Here is an 18,356-nt window from a genome sequence, read left to right on the forward strand (position 1 = left end):
GTGAGCCTAAGTATTAATGATTAAAAATGTTTACTGTTTAGATTAGGACAGACTAACTTTAAGGTAGTATACGTTTGCATTAAAACATTACCTGCCTATCAGGAAATAATAAATCAATTCAAATTTGAGGTTTATTAGCTTAGCTCCTATCCCACTTTTAGTTCCGAGTTTTATTTACTTATTAAAATATCAAATTCCATATGGGATGAGTAGGATATACTGAATTCATACATAACAAAAAACATATGCGCACACACATACTCACACTCACCCACGTCACATCAGCTGCGGTATGGGTAAAGCCCATGGGATCTTAATTGTTAAATTACTTTTCATTTCTTATTCTTTAGCTGAACATTTTTAATGATATGGAAATTTTAAACCATGACTATGGCATCCAGATGAGTCTCTCAAGCCTCTAGTTAGAGACTACTAGTGAAATAAGCATGCAGAAATACACGATTATAATTTGAGTCTCTAGGACAAACAGACAGATCTGCAGACGGATATGGGTAATTTACTTACGACTCAGTTAATCGACCTGAGAAAGAGACCATTAGCGCGTTACATTCATTTCCAAAAAATCATTATAGTTTCAATCCCATTTTATATCATTTCTACTACTACTATACAACAGATATATCTAACTAAAAATTATGTGTATTATAATTAATTACATTAAATATTTTGTAATCTCAAAATTAAAAATTCATTGGGTTTTAACTAGTGTAAAATCCTTTAATAGATATATAATAAAATTCCAATACATCAATCATATCATATATTCAATCTCTACACAAGCACATATATAACAATAGTATATAAGTATAGTTTACAATCCATAAACATCAGATGCATTTCAAAAGACATTCTAATTTCATTTTAATTTGATCTAATATATACAAACATTCATTGCCCAGTTAATATAAATATTCCTTCAATATATGTATATATATATATAGACATATATATAATTAATTTATCTAAAATATTTACATATATTGTAAAATATGTGTATGTTTGGGTGAGATTTCATGGATTTTCGAAGAGGCCTGAGATTTCTTTGTATAGATGTAATAATAAATAATATGAAAATCGAATTTAATTCATAAGATCTGACATTATGTATAATTATAATATATTAAATACATATATTTTTAAATGAAAAATATTCATTAGTTTTATGGTAGCTCCCACTTTGGCAACTGATGAGCTAGAACAATATTTTAACTAGATTTGTGCTAAGTCTTTGCAGTTGTGCCCAATAATTTCATCTACAATATTCAACAAAACTGGGATAATATTTGTATGATTAAAGCTTTAAACCATATTGTTAAATAAAAAATGTAAAGCACTTCGTATAGCTAATTAAGTTTCTTGCAAGGAACTGGCATAACACAATGAATTCAACACTTTGAGGCCTAAACTAAATAGCCTGAACTAAGAAATTACAACTAAATATCATCACCGAGCATTGTTAGAAGAGAGCATAGACGCTAGCAGTCTGCACCAGAGATTCCTGTGGTCGTATTCTCGCCATGTATAATTGAGTCCATTTCAATTTGTGAGAGATTCGCGTTGAGTAGCTTTTCAATTTGTATAAACTTCGAATTGGGTTCATCTATCGAGGCAGCATCCACCTCTTGAACGCTCGCAGCTCTTGCCAGTGAGTAGTTGCGTTTCGCACGTTCTAAAATCAAATAATTACTCAATGATTTTCATTTCAATCGTTTATGTATGTGTCAATTACCAAAACGTGCGCGTTGGGCTTCCTGGTCGATGATTATCTCATTGGTTATGTAAACCTCGCGTCTGATTTGATCCCGCAGCTCCACGCTCATGTCCGGTATACACCAGCGCACCAGTATCATCACTAGAGCTACAAAGTTCTGTTCAAAATAAATTCAATTTTGTATTATTTAATACTCGGCAGTCTGCACAACCTTCAAAGAGCATTTGAATTCAACTAATTGCTAAAGAGCATTTTACCCTTAGTTCTCCAACTGGTATAGGTGCAATATTTCATCACCCCAACACCTGATTGGGGTCATTAGCACAGAGTAAAACCTTAAAAATGCGCCTGCTGTCGTTTAGAATATTGTTTTCTGTCTAGTTAATTAAATTCTTTTAGCTCATCAGCCAGCGGACACACTTTGCATTGATCTATCTGCGAGAGCCAACTGCTTTATAGGGTCAAAAAATTCGATAGATAGCTTAAGCAGGTGTAAAAAAAAAAACAAGACTACCAATTAAGACTAATATGAAGAGACACAGAAGAAGCCCACACACAGATCTAGTTCATGTGCAACAAATGTATAAGAATTTCTTGAAGAGTGAAAAGTGAAAAGCGAAAATGCCAGCTCAATGAAAATTGGACCTCATTCTGTGAGACACGGCAACATTATTTGATTTAGTAGCGACAAATAGTTCGAAGCGAACGCACGCACGTTCACAAAAAATTATAATAAATAAAGGATAATATAGACATATAACTAGCAAATAATTTAAATAATATCCAAGCTATTGAAAAACTACAAATTTAAATAATGAAACGTTTCGCCTGTTTCAATCTGCGCACTTTCGGCCTGAGCATAGCCTGCTTGGATGCTCTGATTGCGCTGTGCATCCTCGGCCTAAGCAGCTTCTATCTGTACAATGACTTTATGGACTTTACGCAATGGCAGCAAAATGATGTTCAGATCTTGAGTCCATTCGGAGCATTTGTCGCCACACTGGGTAAACAATGAATCGAAGTGGAAGTAGACAGACCTAACCCATCTACTTTCCAGTGGACTATGTGCTGGTTCATGAGTTCTCGCAGGCCTTCTATATGATACTAACTGTAACCGTTTGGGTAAAGGCATTGATAAATCTAGTGGTGGCTGGCATTCTAGTCGATGGCATCAAACAGGTGAGATATACTGTTATGCCCCACTGTGATATCTCTCTATAAATATGTATTTAGCGACGACTAATATGCATTGCCCCATGGCTGATCAACGCATACGTTTCTATGGTCATTGAGGTGGCGATTTTCGTATCCTTAGAGGTCAAAATTGATGAAGCGGACGCCTCCATAGATCGACGCATAGCACGAAGTGTGCTCTTTGGTGTTTTCATAGGTAAGTTTGCCCCTCAACTCTAACTATTATCCACAATTGATTTATATGAATTTATCTAGTGCTCAACGCACTTGTTGCCTATGGCATCTATGCGCTCTATCGCATGCTGAAGGCATCCACGAACGAGAATCGTGCGCTGCAGGAGAGCATTGTGGAAACGTCGGGTATGTTTCAGCATATCAAGGTTTGAAAGTTTGTCAAAGGTAATTAATTGCTATTCTATATACACCTGAACGACCAGAAGGAAATCTCATTTAAATTGGATAACATTAACCAAAGCTATTTTCTTAATTGATGTACAAGCATTTATGTAATGAAACAAATAAAACGAACAATGCAAAGTCAAATTGCTCGAAACTTACTTCAAACACCACAACAAATCCCAGGCGACAAGCTAAAATTATGTAAAATGTGCTCGTCAAATGATATTTGTTCGGCGAAGTGGGCGGCTCTCGGTAATCCGTGTATCTGAGAGTAAAGTAACAGATATTATATAATCTAATATCTACATAATATCTTAAGTGTATTTACTTGCACGTGGTTATATTTGAAAAATCTCCAGCTAAGCTATGCAGCTTGGATGAGTCGGATATTCGAAACTCGGACAAGGTAAAGTCCAAGTATCCATTTAGGCTTCCATCTGGTGACTTTAGGCTGCGATACACCAAGCGTGGTATCATATCCGAAGTGAAGGCTATAATAAAACCCTAAAAACAGTTCAATTAGTTAATGCTAGATGTAAAGCAAATTGAAATCAACTCACATTCGTAATGACACTCAGTTTGCCAATGCAATCCAGAATGCGATACCAAACGCCAATATCTCGGACACGTTGGGACACGGGCCGTTTGTGGTGGGTCAGCAGCTTTTTGGCATCCAGACGCATTTCGAGTATGTTATTGAGAAGCGCAAAGAACGGCGCCAGCGGAAAAGCAGCCACAAAGATGGTGACAAAACCATATTGCAAAACCATTTCCAAATACTCGGGGAACAAGCTGCGTGCACCCCAATCGAGTAGCTTGAAGTCACGCATCCAGCGCTCGTCCTTCGCCTTGTCGGGCTTAACCGAATTGCCAAACAGACGTGAAAGGCCAACTTGAATAGCTTGCACTTTGCGCCAAAACATCGGCAGGTAAACCTCCAAAATGGTATTAAATGCCTGCTTGCCAATCATTATAATGGCCAGCTGTATGCAAAGCTCCGTCAGACAGCCACCCGAAGAGCACTGAAAGTAGGAAAACAATTAGATTTAGCTATACCATAAATGCCATGAAAACCCACCTCCTCTTGACGGTATTTAAAGACGGTAATATACTCTCCCGGATGCCCCACGAATTTACCCTTGAAGAAAGCTATATAAAATATCGAGGCGTAGTAGTTCACGAACTGCAACAGGTAAATCTTGAGAGTCAGTGAATCGTCGAATTGCGTTTGAGTGCGCCACATTTCCAGCTCAGTCAGATACTCGGCCAAGTGATTGTATAACTAGATAAAGGAGAAGTTGTATGAATATATAATAAATGTGTACGGGGGGTCAAGTTACTTACATAGTTCAGTATGTAAAGCAAACAGAGATTCACAAATGCCGCCGATGCAGCGGCTAAAACAATTGCTTTCGATGTAGTCATGCCACTGCCATCCACCTTTAGGGCTGCCAGCATGGACATGCGATGCACAACGACGGCAACCAGTGCCACAAAAGCCAAGGCAATGAGCAGCACCACCACGGAGAAGCTGAAGACAGTCGCTGGCAGTTTCATGCGCCAAAACGGCACAGTGGGCTCCTTTATATTGGTCACATAATCCGTGCGCGTGGGCTCAATGTGCTCCAGGCGGGCTAAATACTGCGGCCGCGGATGCTCCTCGTGCACATCGAAGCCCGTCAAATCCCAGCGATGTGTTATCTCAGCCGAATAGCGTTTCCAGAGCTCCAAGAATAACGTCGCCCAAAACGACATAAAGACGGCAAAGAATATTGTGCTTGGGTTGTCTATGAGGTATGTAATTTTGGCATAATTGCACGTCTCGCTTAGATTCCAGAATTCACACCAATCGCACAGCGGACACATTGTGAAGTTCGAGTTTGAGCGTACGCAAATATCCTTGCTGAAAACGATGATAGATGTTGCTTAGCTATAGCGTAAACGGACTCTACTTTCATAACTTACACGGGCACATAGTTCTCGAGAGAAAACCAGGAGTAAATGAAACATGCGACGCCTACAATGGAAGCTAACAGCAGCATGTACGTATAGTAGCCCAGCCAGGCAAAGTAGAGACCTGGAAAAGTGGGAAAAACTATGAGTAAGTGAGTCTGATTAAAGGGATGCCCAACACTTACCAATCTTGACGCCAAAGTACTCTTTGATATCATCTAGGGGCTGATAGCGATACCATTTTTTCACCGAGGCCCAGTTTGTATAGAGCAGCTCCCGCATGGTGCCCTCCTCCGTAATTTCGCCCTGTGCAGTTAAATATATATATGTATTTATTCTATTTATCTATTTTTATTTGCATTATGCTAGCTACTCACATCATGCAGTGGATACGCCGCACAGTAAACACCCTCGGCCACCAAACGCTCAATGCCAAAGGCCATGTCATTCTGACGCTTGGCAGGAAAACGCTGTCGATCCAAAATGAATTCCACAATACGTGAACGCACTGCCGTTGTAAAAAAGCAATCCTGACGTATATCGAACCTATAAGCAGAGCGGAATTTATAGAAATAGATGACTTATGCAACTATGTAGACATTGTCTCAATGCTGACTCACAGATATTCCTTATCACGACTGTAGATGGCTGTGAAGCGATGCGCACGCTTTGGAAAGTAACGCTCGTCCACATAGATGTGACGCAAAATGGAGTGGCAGGATGATTTGAGACTAGAATAAACACTTTTTGAGGAACGATTGACCACAGACAAACCAGGTATCTGAAAGAATGTTAATATATTAATTAGTTACTCAAAGCAAAAGACTTTACAGTTTACATGAAGAAAGTGTAGGATAACAAAACACAAAACCGGAAAAGAAATTTATATATACAGATCTTTTAAAAATCATAATAAATAAGAACTAAACTAAAACAAAAGTTTAAGTTAGATCCAAACTAATATAAATTCTATAAAAAACATAAATTAAGATAATCTTAAGAGATTGAGATTGAGTGGATTTACACTAGCAATTGGATATCAAGTAGGGCGTGTATAGAGCTCAAGCATAAATACGGCAAACACTCAGAGATCGAGGATTTTTTTAGTTTAGTAGCATGGCAGGACGCTTAATCTGCAATAATTGTTAATTGTATTTAATTAAGACCTGAACTTTTTTGCAGACCTTCTTCGACAAATAATGGGCCGCATTGTGTAGACGATTTGATCTTTCATAAACGCGCAAATTACATAATGACTAAAATAAGATAAAATGTTTCGTGTATCATTCGTGTGCATTGAAAAACTTGTGGTTCAAGGAAAATGCATACACACCTCCTTCATGGGCATACGCAGCTTAAGTATCTCCGCATAGCGACGTAGCACCTCCAGTGGTGCATGGATCTGAAATGATTCGATAGATATTGGAAATACATATATACAGTTATAGTATATATTTGTTAGACATTCCACCTTGACAAAGTAAATTTGGTCCTTTTGACTGAACTCCACCTCAAGGCCTTGCTGTATTAGATTCTCTTGGAAGATGCGTCGCTTTTCCTCATTTTCCGCCTCCGTCGCCTCGTTAGGATTGGTCCTGTAGGCCAGCACGAAATCTATGGAGCGCTTGCAGTCCGCAAAGAAGAGTGAACTGTTCAGCTCGGCTCTCTGATAATATTCGCGCGGACAGCTGCACTCGCGCTCATCGTAGCTCTGTGTGGGCTCTGACATTGGCAGTAGAGGATCCGACTGATTTAAGGTGGAGTTCTTCCCGTTGGGCAATGACCCGACAGTCTCTGACAGTTGATAGGTGGATAGGCCGCTGTAAAATGGGCAAATTAGAAAACAGCTCGTTAGATTTGTGCAAGAGCTTGACATGTCAAATGATTTCATTTCAAAATGGCTAACATATTCAAGCAGCAACAAATGATTCCCTGCAGACTTGACCTCTTCACGCAATACACAGTGTGGTTTGGCTCCCTGCCGTGTTCCGTGCTCATAATCGAGTCACACCACATCCCCAATAATATGGGTCAATATGAATGGGAGCTGTTAACATTAAATGGGTCGTATACTTAATGACCGTCAGAGCAACCAGATTAAAATGTTTGAGCAGCCAGGCGCCTTGTTATACCCTGAACCCATTGAAAATGGGAAATCAGGGTATAATGGTTTTGTGAAAAAGTATGTAACGGGCAGAAGGAGGCGTGGCAGACCCCACAAAGTATATATATTCTTGATCAGCGCGACGAGCTGAGTTGATATAGCCCTGTCCGTCTGTCCGTCCGTCCGTCCGTCCGTATGAGTGCGTCGATCTCAGAAGTTATAAGAGCTAGAGAGCTGAAATTTGGCAGTACGAGTTTGCTTAATTTTTTCGATAATTCATCCGATAACTTTTTTATCGAGAATAATCAAAAAATCGGCATTGTTTTTTTCAGCCTAATTTTAACATTTTTAGACCTGGAGTCTTCAAATTTGCGTTGTATATAAAGTTAATCGATACAAATATTTTGTAATTTACAGATTTTGGATACCACGCCCCCTTTTCCCCCAATTTGTAAAAAAATTTCAAGTACTAGAGACTTGTGCTTTGGAATGTACACACATATTCATCATATAATTACACTCTGAAAGTTTCATTAAGATCTTATGTCTACAAAAGAAATTATTCAACAAATAAATTCTCATAATATTGCCCACAAAGCAGCGCAGCCCAAGCGCAGTCGCTACTTACTGCGCTGTTAGCAGAGCGCAGGCTTATGCGTGCGTGTGGATGCATGTGTATGTAAGTGTGCATAAAAATGCAGAATTATTAGAATATCAGCTTAGAGGGTTCAGGGTATCTCCTAGTCGAGCAGTCTCGACTAGAGCCTTCTTACTTGTTTTATATATATATATATATGTATTTATATATACTAATGTCGGAAATTTAATTATTTGTGCAGCAGTTTTATAGCTCAAAATGCAATTCAAAATAAACAAGAGCAATGTTATGTCAGAAGCTCGCTCGAAAGCTTTTGCCACATAATATTTTTGCTTCAACTGAGTACAAATAAACGATTTGCTAATGAGCGAAAACGGCTGCACATTTAAAATATTATCAAGAGTAATATATATATACATATATACACGACATATACGCAAATTTAATATTTGCATGTGAAACATATTGCTTAGGCTATCACCTATGATTCAGCTATAGTATATACATATATATTTTCTCCTGCATCTTGACCATGGAATCTGTCACTTGATGAATCACTCACATTATTTTGATGCAAGTACTCACTCGCTGGTTTTCAAGCTAAGCATATTTTATTTATATACATAGCAAACTGAGCTGAGTCTCAATACACTCATTTCCAAAGTATTTTATTAATATCGTGTTTACTTTAGAAAAGTAAGCAAGTAGCTCAGATATTATATAGCAAATTATTACTATAAACAACTTGTATTATAACTACAATATTTTATTGTCTTAATTATCATAATATTACAATATCATTTTCTGTTATGCTTATGGCTTATATTAAATTAACGATTAACGATTAAACACAAGAGATAATAACTAAACTTTCATTATATAGAACTGGTTTAGAAAGGTGCTAAATTAATGTATTTATAATAATGTATATCTGATCTACAAGTATTTAATTTGTTTATATAATAATGAAATATAAAAAAAAAAAATTAAAATATTACTAAGCTCGCAGTATTAATATATCTTGTTATTGATATTATCGGCGAATCATGCATAGAGCAAATTTTTATATTCATAAGAATTTAAGAATATTTGCCATATTTTCAATACAACAACAGCTTAACAATGGTCATTCTCATTTAATTATTAGCCGTTCTCTTTGGGCCCCTATTCGTTTAGTTTTTCTGAAAGTTAACAGCTAAATTTTTTACAATTTATAGGCCTCTTATCCACAAACAATAATGACCTTCAAACAAATAAAGTAATTAACTTGAAGCTTGCCCAGAATTATACACATTTACATACAATACTGTGCTTACTTTTGACTAAATAAAACTGTTTTATTTATTTATTTTTTTTTATCAAGGCCCAAGATTTTTTTTTTTTTTTTTTTTTTTTTTTAAGTTTTAGTTTTATTAGTTGCACTCAAAATTCGCCATCTATGTGAGCAAAGGCAAGATGCGAAAATAATTTAAGATTTGTACATTATATATTGTTTATACAGTTTAGCTGTTAAAAATACGCGGAATTTCGATATGACAAATAACTGAAAAAATGAGACTAAAACAAAAATAAAAAGCGCCCACACGACTTTCAACAAAAAACAAGACAGATATTAGCGACACAGCCACAGAGAGATCTTTGTATTATGTCCCAGCAGCTGATGAGTAATGCAGTGGAGCAACAAGAACAACAGCAACAGGCAAAAGGCATTAAACGTGTTAAGTAATACCGTTTCCGTCTCCGTTTCCGTTTCTGTTTCCGGCTAAGCCATAGTTGACAATAATAAAATGGTGAAAAGAAATCAAACAAATATTATTTGATGCTCTTTGCTCACTGTCCACGCGATTTATTAATCAAATCAACGTTTGTCAACCGCCGCGCGTTCACTGCGAATAAATGAAGAAAACGGACTGCGGCAACGATGACGACGACGGCGACAACGACTAAGACAACGACCAACGCGCAGCAGCAACGACAACAAACTGAACAAGCGCCAACAGCTGAGCGCAGAGCAGCTCAGCAGCTGAGCAGCTCAATACAGTTGTTGGGTTCGTTTGCCGGGTTGCCTTGTTGTGTTCACTCTACACCCTACGCTCTCTTTCTACACATTTCTTCACCTTGCCGAACAGTGCTGCGCGCTGTGGGTTTCCACAAACTAACGCAGGCTAGAGTGTAGGAATAAATGCTGGAGTAGCGGACTAGATGAAAATGAGATAAAAACGAAATGAAGCAAATATATTTCTCAAATTACCAATAACCTCTTTTTTTTTTTTTTTTTTTTTTTGCTCATCATAATAATATATCTTTCAAGGCAGTGTTTTAGGCCCTGTTCTGTTCACTGTCTTCACAGCAGACTTGCCTAGTACAAATGCTGTTCAGATAGCAACATATGCTCGTTGGTATATGACCAATTATGATATCCACAAAGACCTTAAGCTCCCTCTTGTCAAAGACGAAGTGAAGGCGGGCACAAAAAGATATAGAAAAAGGTAACATGGTCAAATAAATAAAAAAAATGAAATAATAATAATATTAATATTAATATGTATTTTCTCCTCTTCTAAGTCTTTCCTGTAAGTCTTTAATGCTTAGCTGAACGATCACACACTTCACTTCACTTTGCTGCACTGCACGATTGACCCCCACCAGGCCTGGGCGACTGAAGAAATGCTGCCGCTGCTGCCCTTTATATAGAACGACTCTCACTCAAACACTAAGAAGCGAAATGTTGAGCCTAAATTGACCAATGGGAGCACTCTCTGTTGCTGCAAGCATTTGGCTATTCCATCCCAATCTCATCTCATCTCATTTTATTATCAATAGGCTGAGCCACATTCAAATAGGCTAGATCTAGCCTGAAATAGGCTGAGCTGGCAACACTGTTGCCGATACGAACAAAAGAGCACGGCATAGCAGCAAATCAGCTGTTATTGGCCAATGCGTCGCGTCGCATCATACAAAAAGAGCAGTAGTATGATGAGAGAGCACTTGTTGCGTATATTACATACACATAGATATGTCTGAGTGTGTATGTGTGTGTTGGTGAGATGTAATATTCTTCTCATTGCAAGCGGAAATATATTCAGGTCAGTTGATCACCTCTCCAGATTTCTGTGCACTTTAAACAAGTGTATTTTAAATCAAACTCAAAAGGGCAAACCGTAAACAAATTATAATTACAATTATATATTGATTAGTTGTTTTATACAGGGTAATTTTGCTCTCGCTCGAATCTATTATCTCTATGAAATAGATATATAAAACTAAAATACAAATGCACATTTCATTGTTCAAAATGCATCCAAAAGAAAATCTAAATAAATCTAAAAATTCCTAGAAAACGTAGTTAAAAACTTAGTAAATGGTACAAATTTCACCGGATTTTGATTGGATTATTATTATTATTATTATTTTCTTAAAGGTTCGCTATAGATAAGTAGTTGAAAGCAAAAAGATAGTTGATTATTCGGTACCCTGTGAAGATATTTTTATTCCGTTAGAATATAAATATGTTTAAAATTTTTTAATATGAGCACTAAATAAATAATCTAGTCAGATAACAAAACACAGAGCTGTTTTTGACTTATGTTTGGAAATCATGAAATCGATACTTGTAGGCACAAAGCTTTGCCGACTTCCGTTGTTCTCATAAATCTGAAATTTATAAACATATGTTTTATACCGAAAAGGAAAAGTATACTTAAAGACAATATAAATAGATGTATATACAAATTTAACAGTTGCGAAATCTTTTGTTCGTAGCCCGTATAAAGTTAAGCCTCTCTAATCCGCAATCTCATAAGCTCTATTTAGTCTTTTGTAGTAATAGTGTGATACTTCGTAAATCTATTTTCTTGTATCCAGCTCGTCCCTAATTACTTAATACATAATTTATTATTAACGAATCAGCCCAAACACCCTATAAATTGACAAATTACAATTGATAAACAACAATAAGAATGGAATAGTAAATGGAATGTAATTAAGTTAATGGCTGTTTCCTCGACAGTAGAGTCGAAATACAGGGGGACTTACCTCTCAGCGAATCGCGCCCGTTTCTCGTGCAAGCTCAGTGATTCAGTCGATGACTTTCTGGCCTTTCCGGCTTCGCCGCCTCGCTCAAGATCAACGAAACGTGTCGTTGCCTCGGCACCTCTGTCGTCTGGCTTCATCGCGCCTCCCCAGATGCTCTCTTTAGCCAGCAGCTTGCCCTTTAGACCGGCTCGATTTACCAGTTCCATATCGTAAGGCGCCAAGGGGGCCGAGTACGGTGGCTGAATCGTAGCATTTGGCCGTTTGGCCTGTTCGGTCAGCAGCTGTGCAGACTCCTCTTCGTGCTGGGGTGGAGGCTGAGGTAATGTAGGAGGTGTTTCCAACTCATCAGCATCGCCGCCATCATTGGCATTATCTAAATTTAGCATTTCGCTCTAAACATGTGTGAGATTTTCGCTTAACTATACTAAAAGCTCGCCGGACTTGTTTACTTTCACATGTTATTACGCTAGTATGTGTGCATTTTCGGGTCGCGTTAGCGAAATTCGAGGTCAACTCGCGGGCATTGAGATTATAAATTGAATGAATGACAACCGTTATCACTGAGTATTGAATCTTGCACTTCTGTTATACAATTGCATTTGCCGTGCTTGCACTGAAAATAACGGCACCAGCTCCACACCGCCAATTCTGCCGCAACTAGCCAAGCAGCACCAAAATAAACACTAACGACTACATTTTGTCAGCATGATTTAAATACCAGCCAGAAACGTACTAAAAAATACCGTAATATAATACCAGTTAGTCATGCAGTCAGATTAGATTGTCATGCAACATCTACGCGAATTCACATACAGACATACATACATACATATCTGTCTACTCGGAAAACTAAGTTCAATAAGACCAATTGAACTATGCATTTGCTGTCATGCAAGTCTGAACGTGTCTGGTATCATATTTGCCCATACCAAGGTAAAGAATAAAATAAAGTTCGAATAAAATAACAGCTTGTATTTGAATGGAATAAAACATAAACAAAATAATACACTTTAATTAAGAATTGCAAAAGCAAAAATTAACAGTGGTTAACAAATAGCTAGCATTTAACTGCACCGAGGTTCTATCTTGGTGAAACAACAAATTTTTTAATATATGGAATAATAATACAGCAGTGTTTAATATAGTATGCACTATTATTAAGGGGCTAAATTATGCATTAAAGAGTTGAACTTGGACATCGAATTTACATTAAAACGAGCAATATTTTGGATACGGCCAACGCCGTTGAAGTCGTCGTCGCGCCCAAAAATTTACTTCCTGTTGTAGTTTTTGTGCACTTCGGGAGAGATGTTGTAGACGAACTGCAAGATCTCCTGAATGACGGGTTCTTTGCGTGTCCTGATGGCAGCCTCCATATCGGCCAGCTTCACACGAGTATCGGCATCGATTTTCGCTGCAACTCCTTCGCGGCTGCCCATATGCTGTATTGATATATTGAATGATATACATATTTCACTTAGCGCTTATTAATGAGTAACTAACCTTGGCCTCGAATTCTTTAAAGGCGCGCTCGCGCTCCTGCCGGAATTTCTCAATCTCCTCGGTGGCCTCATCCTTGGCTTGCTTCAATCTCCTTGCCTTGCCTGCAATTGTAGCAGAGAGTTTTTCATAACATCAATATTTATTTACTCGAGTGCAAACGAATCATGTGACTTGATGTCGCTCAACGCGCGTAACGTCGATAGCGAAAAAGTCGTAAGTCGTTTTATGTCTATCCAATTGGATTATAATTTAGTAGGTTTTTTGCTTACGTTTTCTGGCCTCGGCAACCTTCTCGGCTGCCTTCTTTTCGGCAGCAAGCAATTGCTGTATTCCCTGCGTTTGGCTGGCCATTTTAAGGTATTTTAAAAATTAATGTTTTTCTGCTCGCTCGGGCCGTGGTATCAATGCAAGTTGAAAAAAGCAAGTGACGACTACGACAGACTTAACACAAACGACGTGAAAAATGTCATATGACGAAGTCACACACACGCATACACACTAAATTAGTGAAAAATCGATTATATCGAATAGGAAATTATGCGCGACAAGTTCGTTTGCAATAAAAAAATACTATCGATACATTTCCTATAATCGACTCCACCGCATAACAGCAGATAAGTTCGTTAAATACTGCAGGACTGATGCCTTTAAACACTTAAGTTGAGTAAATTATACAAAATAAATGTTAATGTTAACAACCCACATTGTATTCTTTGTCATTTGATTTTATTACACGTTGTTATGTTTCAGTTTGTATATTTTCGAAATAATTAACTCAAGACGACGCAGAGAGCTCTGCTGTACAACAATTTAAATTTGAACGTGACGCATATAATTTTAATAACTATTCAACACAATTTATCGAGAAGCCGACATATTTACAAACTGCAACTTCTTTCGAAATTTTAAGTGATTAGTAATTTGAGTATCTGTGTTATTTTCAACCTTAATTACAAAACCGATTTAGATCAAATGCTTAAACTCCATAGTAGCAGATTATTCAATTTGCTTATATAAAAGAGTGGTCAGTATTTTGATTAAGTTCAAGTGGAATTGTTTGGTATATTTGTTTATATGAATAAATACGCGGATTTTATTATAAGGATTCGGCCACTCTGTTGCTAGTAATCTCAACAAATATAGCAATAATTTGAAAGAACTTAATATACGCATATATAGAGGTGATTTACCATGGAAAGGCCGAACAAGAACAAGCGAGTTGTGCGCGATGAGAAACAACGGGAGCTAAAGCTTGAGGATGTGGTAAGTCCTGATACCAGCAAATTCTACACATTGAGTACAAAGGCAATAAAAAAAATAATAATGTGAATCCCGTTACCAGGTGCTGAGATCCTTAGATGAATGCTCCACAAATGAGGACAAATTGAAAATGCTATTGCAGCGGCACGTGGAGAGCGAGAAAACAGTGAGCCGGCTCACCACCGAGATGCGTGCACTACAGCGGCACATGGAGTGCCAACAACGGGAGAAGGAGCAGGTGCAGCGGGAGCTGAACAAGAGCGTTCTCATGAGGGACAAGCTGCAAGAGGTGTGCCGGGAACAGCAGCGCATACTAAAGTCTGTGAAAAACGAGAGTATGCAGCAAATCAAGGTCGAGGAGGAGCGACGCAAGGAGAGTCAAACGAAATTTCAGAGTTCATTAAACGAGGTGCAAAAGTCTCTGTCCAAAAACAACGAGGAGAACGTTAAATTACGTGATTACAACATCGAAATGACCAAAAAGTAAGTGGCGCTGCCGCCCATCAGCAGAGAAACACCGGTGTTCGATGTCTATTTATAGGCACGACACTGCATGCGGTTTTCTTGTGGATGTATGTATCTGGCTGCCACATACATACATACATACATACAATATAGGCATCAATCGACCATATGTTCGCGATACATATATTTGTATATATAAATGTATTTTGGTATGTGTTTTTAGGTTGAAACTTCTAGCTGAACAATATCAGGCGCGCGAGAAGCACTTGGAAAAACTGAACGAACAGGTTCAGCTTGAGTCTCAGCTGCATCAAGCGAAGCTCACCAAGGCTCAGGTTGAAGCTGCTATGGAAAAAGAGATACTAACCAAGTGAGTATTAATTAATTAGTTGCTCGCTTCACTCTTATCATATATTTTTAAAATAGAGAGAATCAGATTGGTCTGGAGAAGTTGTTGCAGGCACAGCGCTCGATCAAGGATCTAACGGAACGGGAGCAACAGCTCAAAGAGCAGCTTAATATATATACGGCGAAATACGATGAGTTTCAGCAATCGCTTAAGAAATCCAATGAAGTCTTTGGCAGTTACAAGATCGAGCTGGAGAAAATGTCCAAGCACACCAAGAAAATTGAGAAGGAAGCTCTGGGCTGGCGGCAAAAATATGAGAAAGCGAACGGCATGGTCATTGAATTGGCCACTGAAAAACAACAACGAGACCAGCAGGCGGAACGCCTACAAAAGCAGGTGGATCAGCTGCAGAAGCTACTGCGCGCACTGCAACTAGAGCGTACAACACTTCACCAGACTCTTCGTGAGAAAAATATTCCAATTCCTGCTATGCCACAGCTACCGCCCGAGCCAGAGCCCATTAAAGTTGTGCCGATCAACACGGACAGTGCCAAAATGGAGCTGATGACGCGCAACTGTGCTGAACTGAAGCAAACGCTGGCCAACTTGCAGAATCAAATGAAGCTGCTCACCACAAATGATGCGAAAATTGCCGCTGCCGAAGCAGAAAGGAAACAAGCAGCCGAAGAGCAACAGAGGGCAAACAATATCAAGAAGAACAATAAGAAAAAGGCAAAGTCAAAGGCTAAAGCTGCAGCAGCGGCTGCTGCAGCGGCGGCTGCGATCGACGGGGAAGCTGACACTCCCAGGCCTGAACCGTCAACAGATGGAGATGCACAAGCACAAGCTGAGGCTGATCCTGAGCCTGAGGCTGAGCCCGAGCTAGAGCCAGAACCAGAAGCCGAGGCCGAGGCCGAGGGCGACGCTGATGCCGAGTGTGAAATTGCAGAATTCGACAATGTGGAGCAGCCCCAATCTTCTGAAGCTTCTGAAGGGAACTGCAATGCAAACGATGCTGATGCAGAAATAGTGCCAGAGTCTCGGCAAGGTGACTTAGCGTCTTTTGACCAGTCGGAAGTGCCTGAACTGATTGATTCCAAGTAGGATCGGGGGCCTGACATTAAAGCGCCTCCCTCGACTGTCAATGTGCTTGTGCTTGAAATTATTGCATCCTTCTTGTATATGTGCATTTTGATTTATTCATTTTTAAAAATATTTATGTACTTTAACTCAACAAATGTAAAGCCATCAGCGGAATAGAAAGAAGGAAAGAAAACAGCTCAAATCGAGAATTTATTATTTATTCTATTTTATACTTATTTATTAATGAGCCCATTTAGAGCTATTCTAAGCACAAAATAAAATATAAAGTTTTCAATAAATGAATTTATACATCTAAAGTAAAAAGAAAAAAATTAATTAATTAGCAATAAACCATATATACACATATGTAAAAAATTTCCGATATAACCAGAAGAAAAATATTTACAATTTTTATTTATTTTTAAATCGGATATAGTTCAGCCTTGTCTCGTATTTATGAATATTTTAGATAAACCAAACAAAATTATTAATTTTTTTTGTTAAATATATTTATTTTTGCATAAAACTCTTTGTTTTCTTTACTCTAAATTCATATGTGCTCTAAGCAATATTCGTTCATAGTAACGGATATTTACCATAAATAATAATGATTCGATTATCGAACGTAATATGTAATCTCTTCATGAATGGATATAAATGATATATATAAAGATATATTTTTTACAATTTTGCTCAATTTCGTAAAATATATGACACTCCGATGTTAAGATTTTACATCTGTGGATATTTCTATAACTAAAAACCGAAATATAAATAAAATACGATTTTTATAATATGAATACATATATATTTATATCACATATTGTAATACCCATAATATACTATATACATATATCCTACAATAAACATAAAACATTGAAGTAGTTTGCATTGAGTATAGAACCATATTCTTTATATTCAATTTCTGGTAATATGAGAACTTAGAAGTATTTCTGTGCTGGAATCGTTAGTTGAAAAATTCAAAAATAGAACAGAATAAGAAATCGGCTAAGCTCTATTATACCCTGCTCACAGAAATCAAATTTTCTGTTATAATATCTGAACAGCACGAAGTAACAAAGTTAAACTATTATCTTCTTCAGATTCGCAGCACCTCATAAACCATTAGGAAATTATAATTAAATTCTTGGGACTACCTGTATAGAAATCTTCTTAACCTCTTCAAATACGGAGAACCTAGTTTCTGAATTAGTTAAGCAAATGGCTTAACATAACTTAAATTGGCTTTAAAATTGCTGGTATTTTGTTCGACTATGCAAATTCTTGAGCTGCTGCTGCTGCTGCAGCAGTTGCCGTGTCGTCGTGCGTAATTGGGCTGCAAATTGGCAGTTGGGTGCCACAGTGTCTGCCGTGGCATGCAACAAACTGCATTGACTTTGTCCAGTGTTTGCTATGCAAAATTGTTGCTTCATGGTCAATATGAGCACAGCGTAATTGCGGCACACAGCTATCATTTTAGCTAGCCGTGCTACGCTGTGATATGCATATTTGAAGTGCCACGCGTGCCACGTGGCGTATGCGTAATGTCAACATAGTCAATGTCGAGACGCTGGACGGCTTTCGCTAAGCTCGCACAATTTAAATAAAGCCATTTAAGTGCCACACTAAAATAATTACAGAAATTATTTTAAATTGCATGAAGCGGCAGGCGACTACAAGG

The 18,356-nt window shown here is 37.9% G+C and overlaps 4 protein-coding genes across 8 annotated transcripts; 2 read left to right on the forward strand and 2 right to left on the reverse strand.

Moving 5' to 3' along the window:
• Nucleotides 1-1,084: 1,084 nt before the first annotated feature.
• LOC6573553 (anoctamin-1) lies at nt 1,085-12,710 on the reverse strand. Of its 4 annotated transcripts, none has more exons than XM_015166970.3 (15): nt 12,016-12,710; nt 6,750-7,098; nt 6,612-6,680; nt 6,445-6,534; nt 5,899-6,059; nt 5,656-5,824; nt 5,464-5,584; nt 5,291-5,402; nt 4,670-5,228; nt 4,404-4,607; nt 3,886-4,347; nt 3,654-3,829; nt 3,485-3,590; nt 1,751-1,889; nt 1,085-1,690 (listed from the first exon to the last, which is right to left on the reverse strand). In XM_015166970.3, exons 1-15 carry the CDS (start codon nt 12,399-12,401, stop codon nt 1,497-1,499), a joined length of 3,297 nt encoding a protein of 1,098 aa, XP_015022456.1. In that variant the 5' UTR covers nt 12,402-12,710; the 3' UTR covers nt 1,085-1,496. The 4 variants fall into 4 exon arrangements, with proteins under 4 accessions (XP_015022456.1, XP_015022457.1, XP_032583786.1 ...); XM_015166971.3 differs by having other exon boundaries at nt 6,463-6,534; nt 12,016-12,709; XM_032727895.2 differs by lacking the exon at nt 12,016-12,710 and adding an exon at nt 9,710-9,950.
• On the forward strand, nt 2,299-3,469 carry LOC6573554. Of its 2 annotated transcripts, XM_015166972.3 has the most exons (5): nt 2,299-2,736; nt 2,790-2,911; nt 2,966-3,122; nt 3,182-3,286; nt 3,364-3,469. In XM_015166972.3, exons 1-5 carry the CDS (start codon nt 2,547-2,549, stop codon nt 3,378-3,380), a joined length of 591 nt encoding a protein of 196 aa, XP_015022458.1. In that variant the 5' UTR covers nt 2,299-2,546; the 3' UTR covers nt 3,381-3,469. The 2 variants fall into 2 exon arrangements, with proteins under 2 accessions (XP_015022458.1, XP_001999622.1); XM_001999586.4 differs by having other exon boundaries at nt 3,182-3,469.
• Nucleotides 12,711-12,966: 256 nt separating the features above from the next.
• On the reverse strand, nt 12,967-13,982 carry LOC6573552 (V-type proton ATPase subunit G). The gene is made up of 3 exons (XM_001999584.4): nt 13,788-13,982; nt 13,519-13,619; nt 12,967-13,457 (listed from the first exon to the last, which is right to left on the reverse strand). The coding sequence occupies exons 1-3, from the start codon at nt 13,867-13,869 to the stop codon at nt 13,287-13,289; spliced, it is 354 nt and encodes a 117-aa protein (XP_001999620.1). The 5' UTR covers nt 13,870-13,982; the 3' UTR covers nt 12,967-13,286.
• Nucleotides 13,983-14,244: 262 nt separating this feature from the next.
• LOC6573551 (gamma-taxilin) lies at nt 14,245-16,877 on the forward strand. The gene is made up of 4 exons (XM_001999583.4): nt 14,245-14,781; nt 14,861-15,261; nt 15,467-15,613; nt 15,670-16,877. The coding sequence occupies exons 1-4, from the start codon at nt 14,710-14,712 to the stop codon at nt 16,694-16,696; spliced, it is 1,647 nt and encodes a 548-aa protein (XP_001999619.1). The 5' UTR covers nt 14,245-14,709; the 3' UTR covers nt 16,697-16,877.
• The last annotated feature ends 1,479 nt before the right edge of the window (nt 16,878-18,356 follow it).

Source organism: Drosophila mojavensis, unplaced genomic scaffold, assembly GCF_018153725.1.
Source record: "Drosophila mojavensis isolate 15081-1352.22 unplaced genomic scaffold, ASM1815372v1 contig_16, whole genome shotgun sequence".
Taxonomy (NCBI): Eukaryota; Metazoa; Arthropoda; class Insecta; order Diptera; family Drosophilidae; genus Drosophila; species Drosophila mojavensis.

Bases quoted from the DNA above. Each gene is read 5' to 3' on its own strand.
- LOC6573553 (XM_015166970.3), bottom strand. From the start codon at position 12,401: ATGCTAAATTTAGATAATGCCAATGATGGCGGCGATGCTGATGAGTTG. The intron at 7,099-12,015 runs GTAAGTCCCCCT...CCCATTTTACAG, and splicing joins CGGGCGCGATTCGCTGAGAG to CGGCCTATCCACCTATCAAC. The intron at 6,060-6,444 runs GTCTTAATTAAA...ACATTCTTTCAG, and splicing joins AGGTCTGCAAAAAAGTTCAG to ATACCTGGTTTGTCTGTGGT.
- LOC6573552 (XM_001999584.4), bottom strand. From the start codon at position 13,869: ATGGCCAGCCAAACGCAGGGAATACAGCAATTGCTTGCTGCCGAAAAG. The intron at 13,620-13,787 runs GTAAGCAAAAAA...CTACAATTGCAG, and splicing joins GGTTGCCGAGGCCAGAAAAC to GCAAGGCAAGGAGATTGAAG. The intron at 13,458-13,518 runs GTTAGTTACTCA...ATATCAATACAG, and splicing joins TTAAAGAATTCGAGGCCAAG to CATATGGGCAGCCGCGAAGG.
- LOC6573551 (XM_001999583.4), top strand. From the start codon at position 14,710: ATGGAAAGGCCGAACAAGAACAAGCGAGTTGTGCGCGATGAGAAACAA. The intron at 14,782-14,860 runs GTAAGTCCTGAT...TCCCGTTACCAG, and splicing joins AGCTAAAGCTTGAGGATGTG to GTGCTGAGATCCTTAGATGA. The intron at 15,614-15,669 runs GTGAGTATTAAT...TTTTTAAAATAG, and splicing joins GAAAAAGAGATACTAACCAA to AGAGAATCAGATTGGTCTGG.
- LOC6573554 (XM_001999586.4), top strand. From the start codon at position 2,547: ATGAAACGTTTCGCCTGTTTCAATCTGCGCACTTTCGGCCTGAGCATA. The intron at 2,737-2,789 runs GTAAACAATGAA...TCTACTTTCCAG, and splicing joins AGCATTTGTCGCCACACTGG to TGGACTATGTGCTGGTTCAT. The intron at 3,123-3,181 runs GTAAGTTTGCCC...GAATTTATCTAG, and splicing joins GCTCTTTGGTGTTTTCATAG to TGCTCAACGCACTTGTTGCC.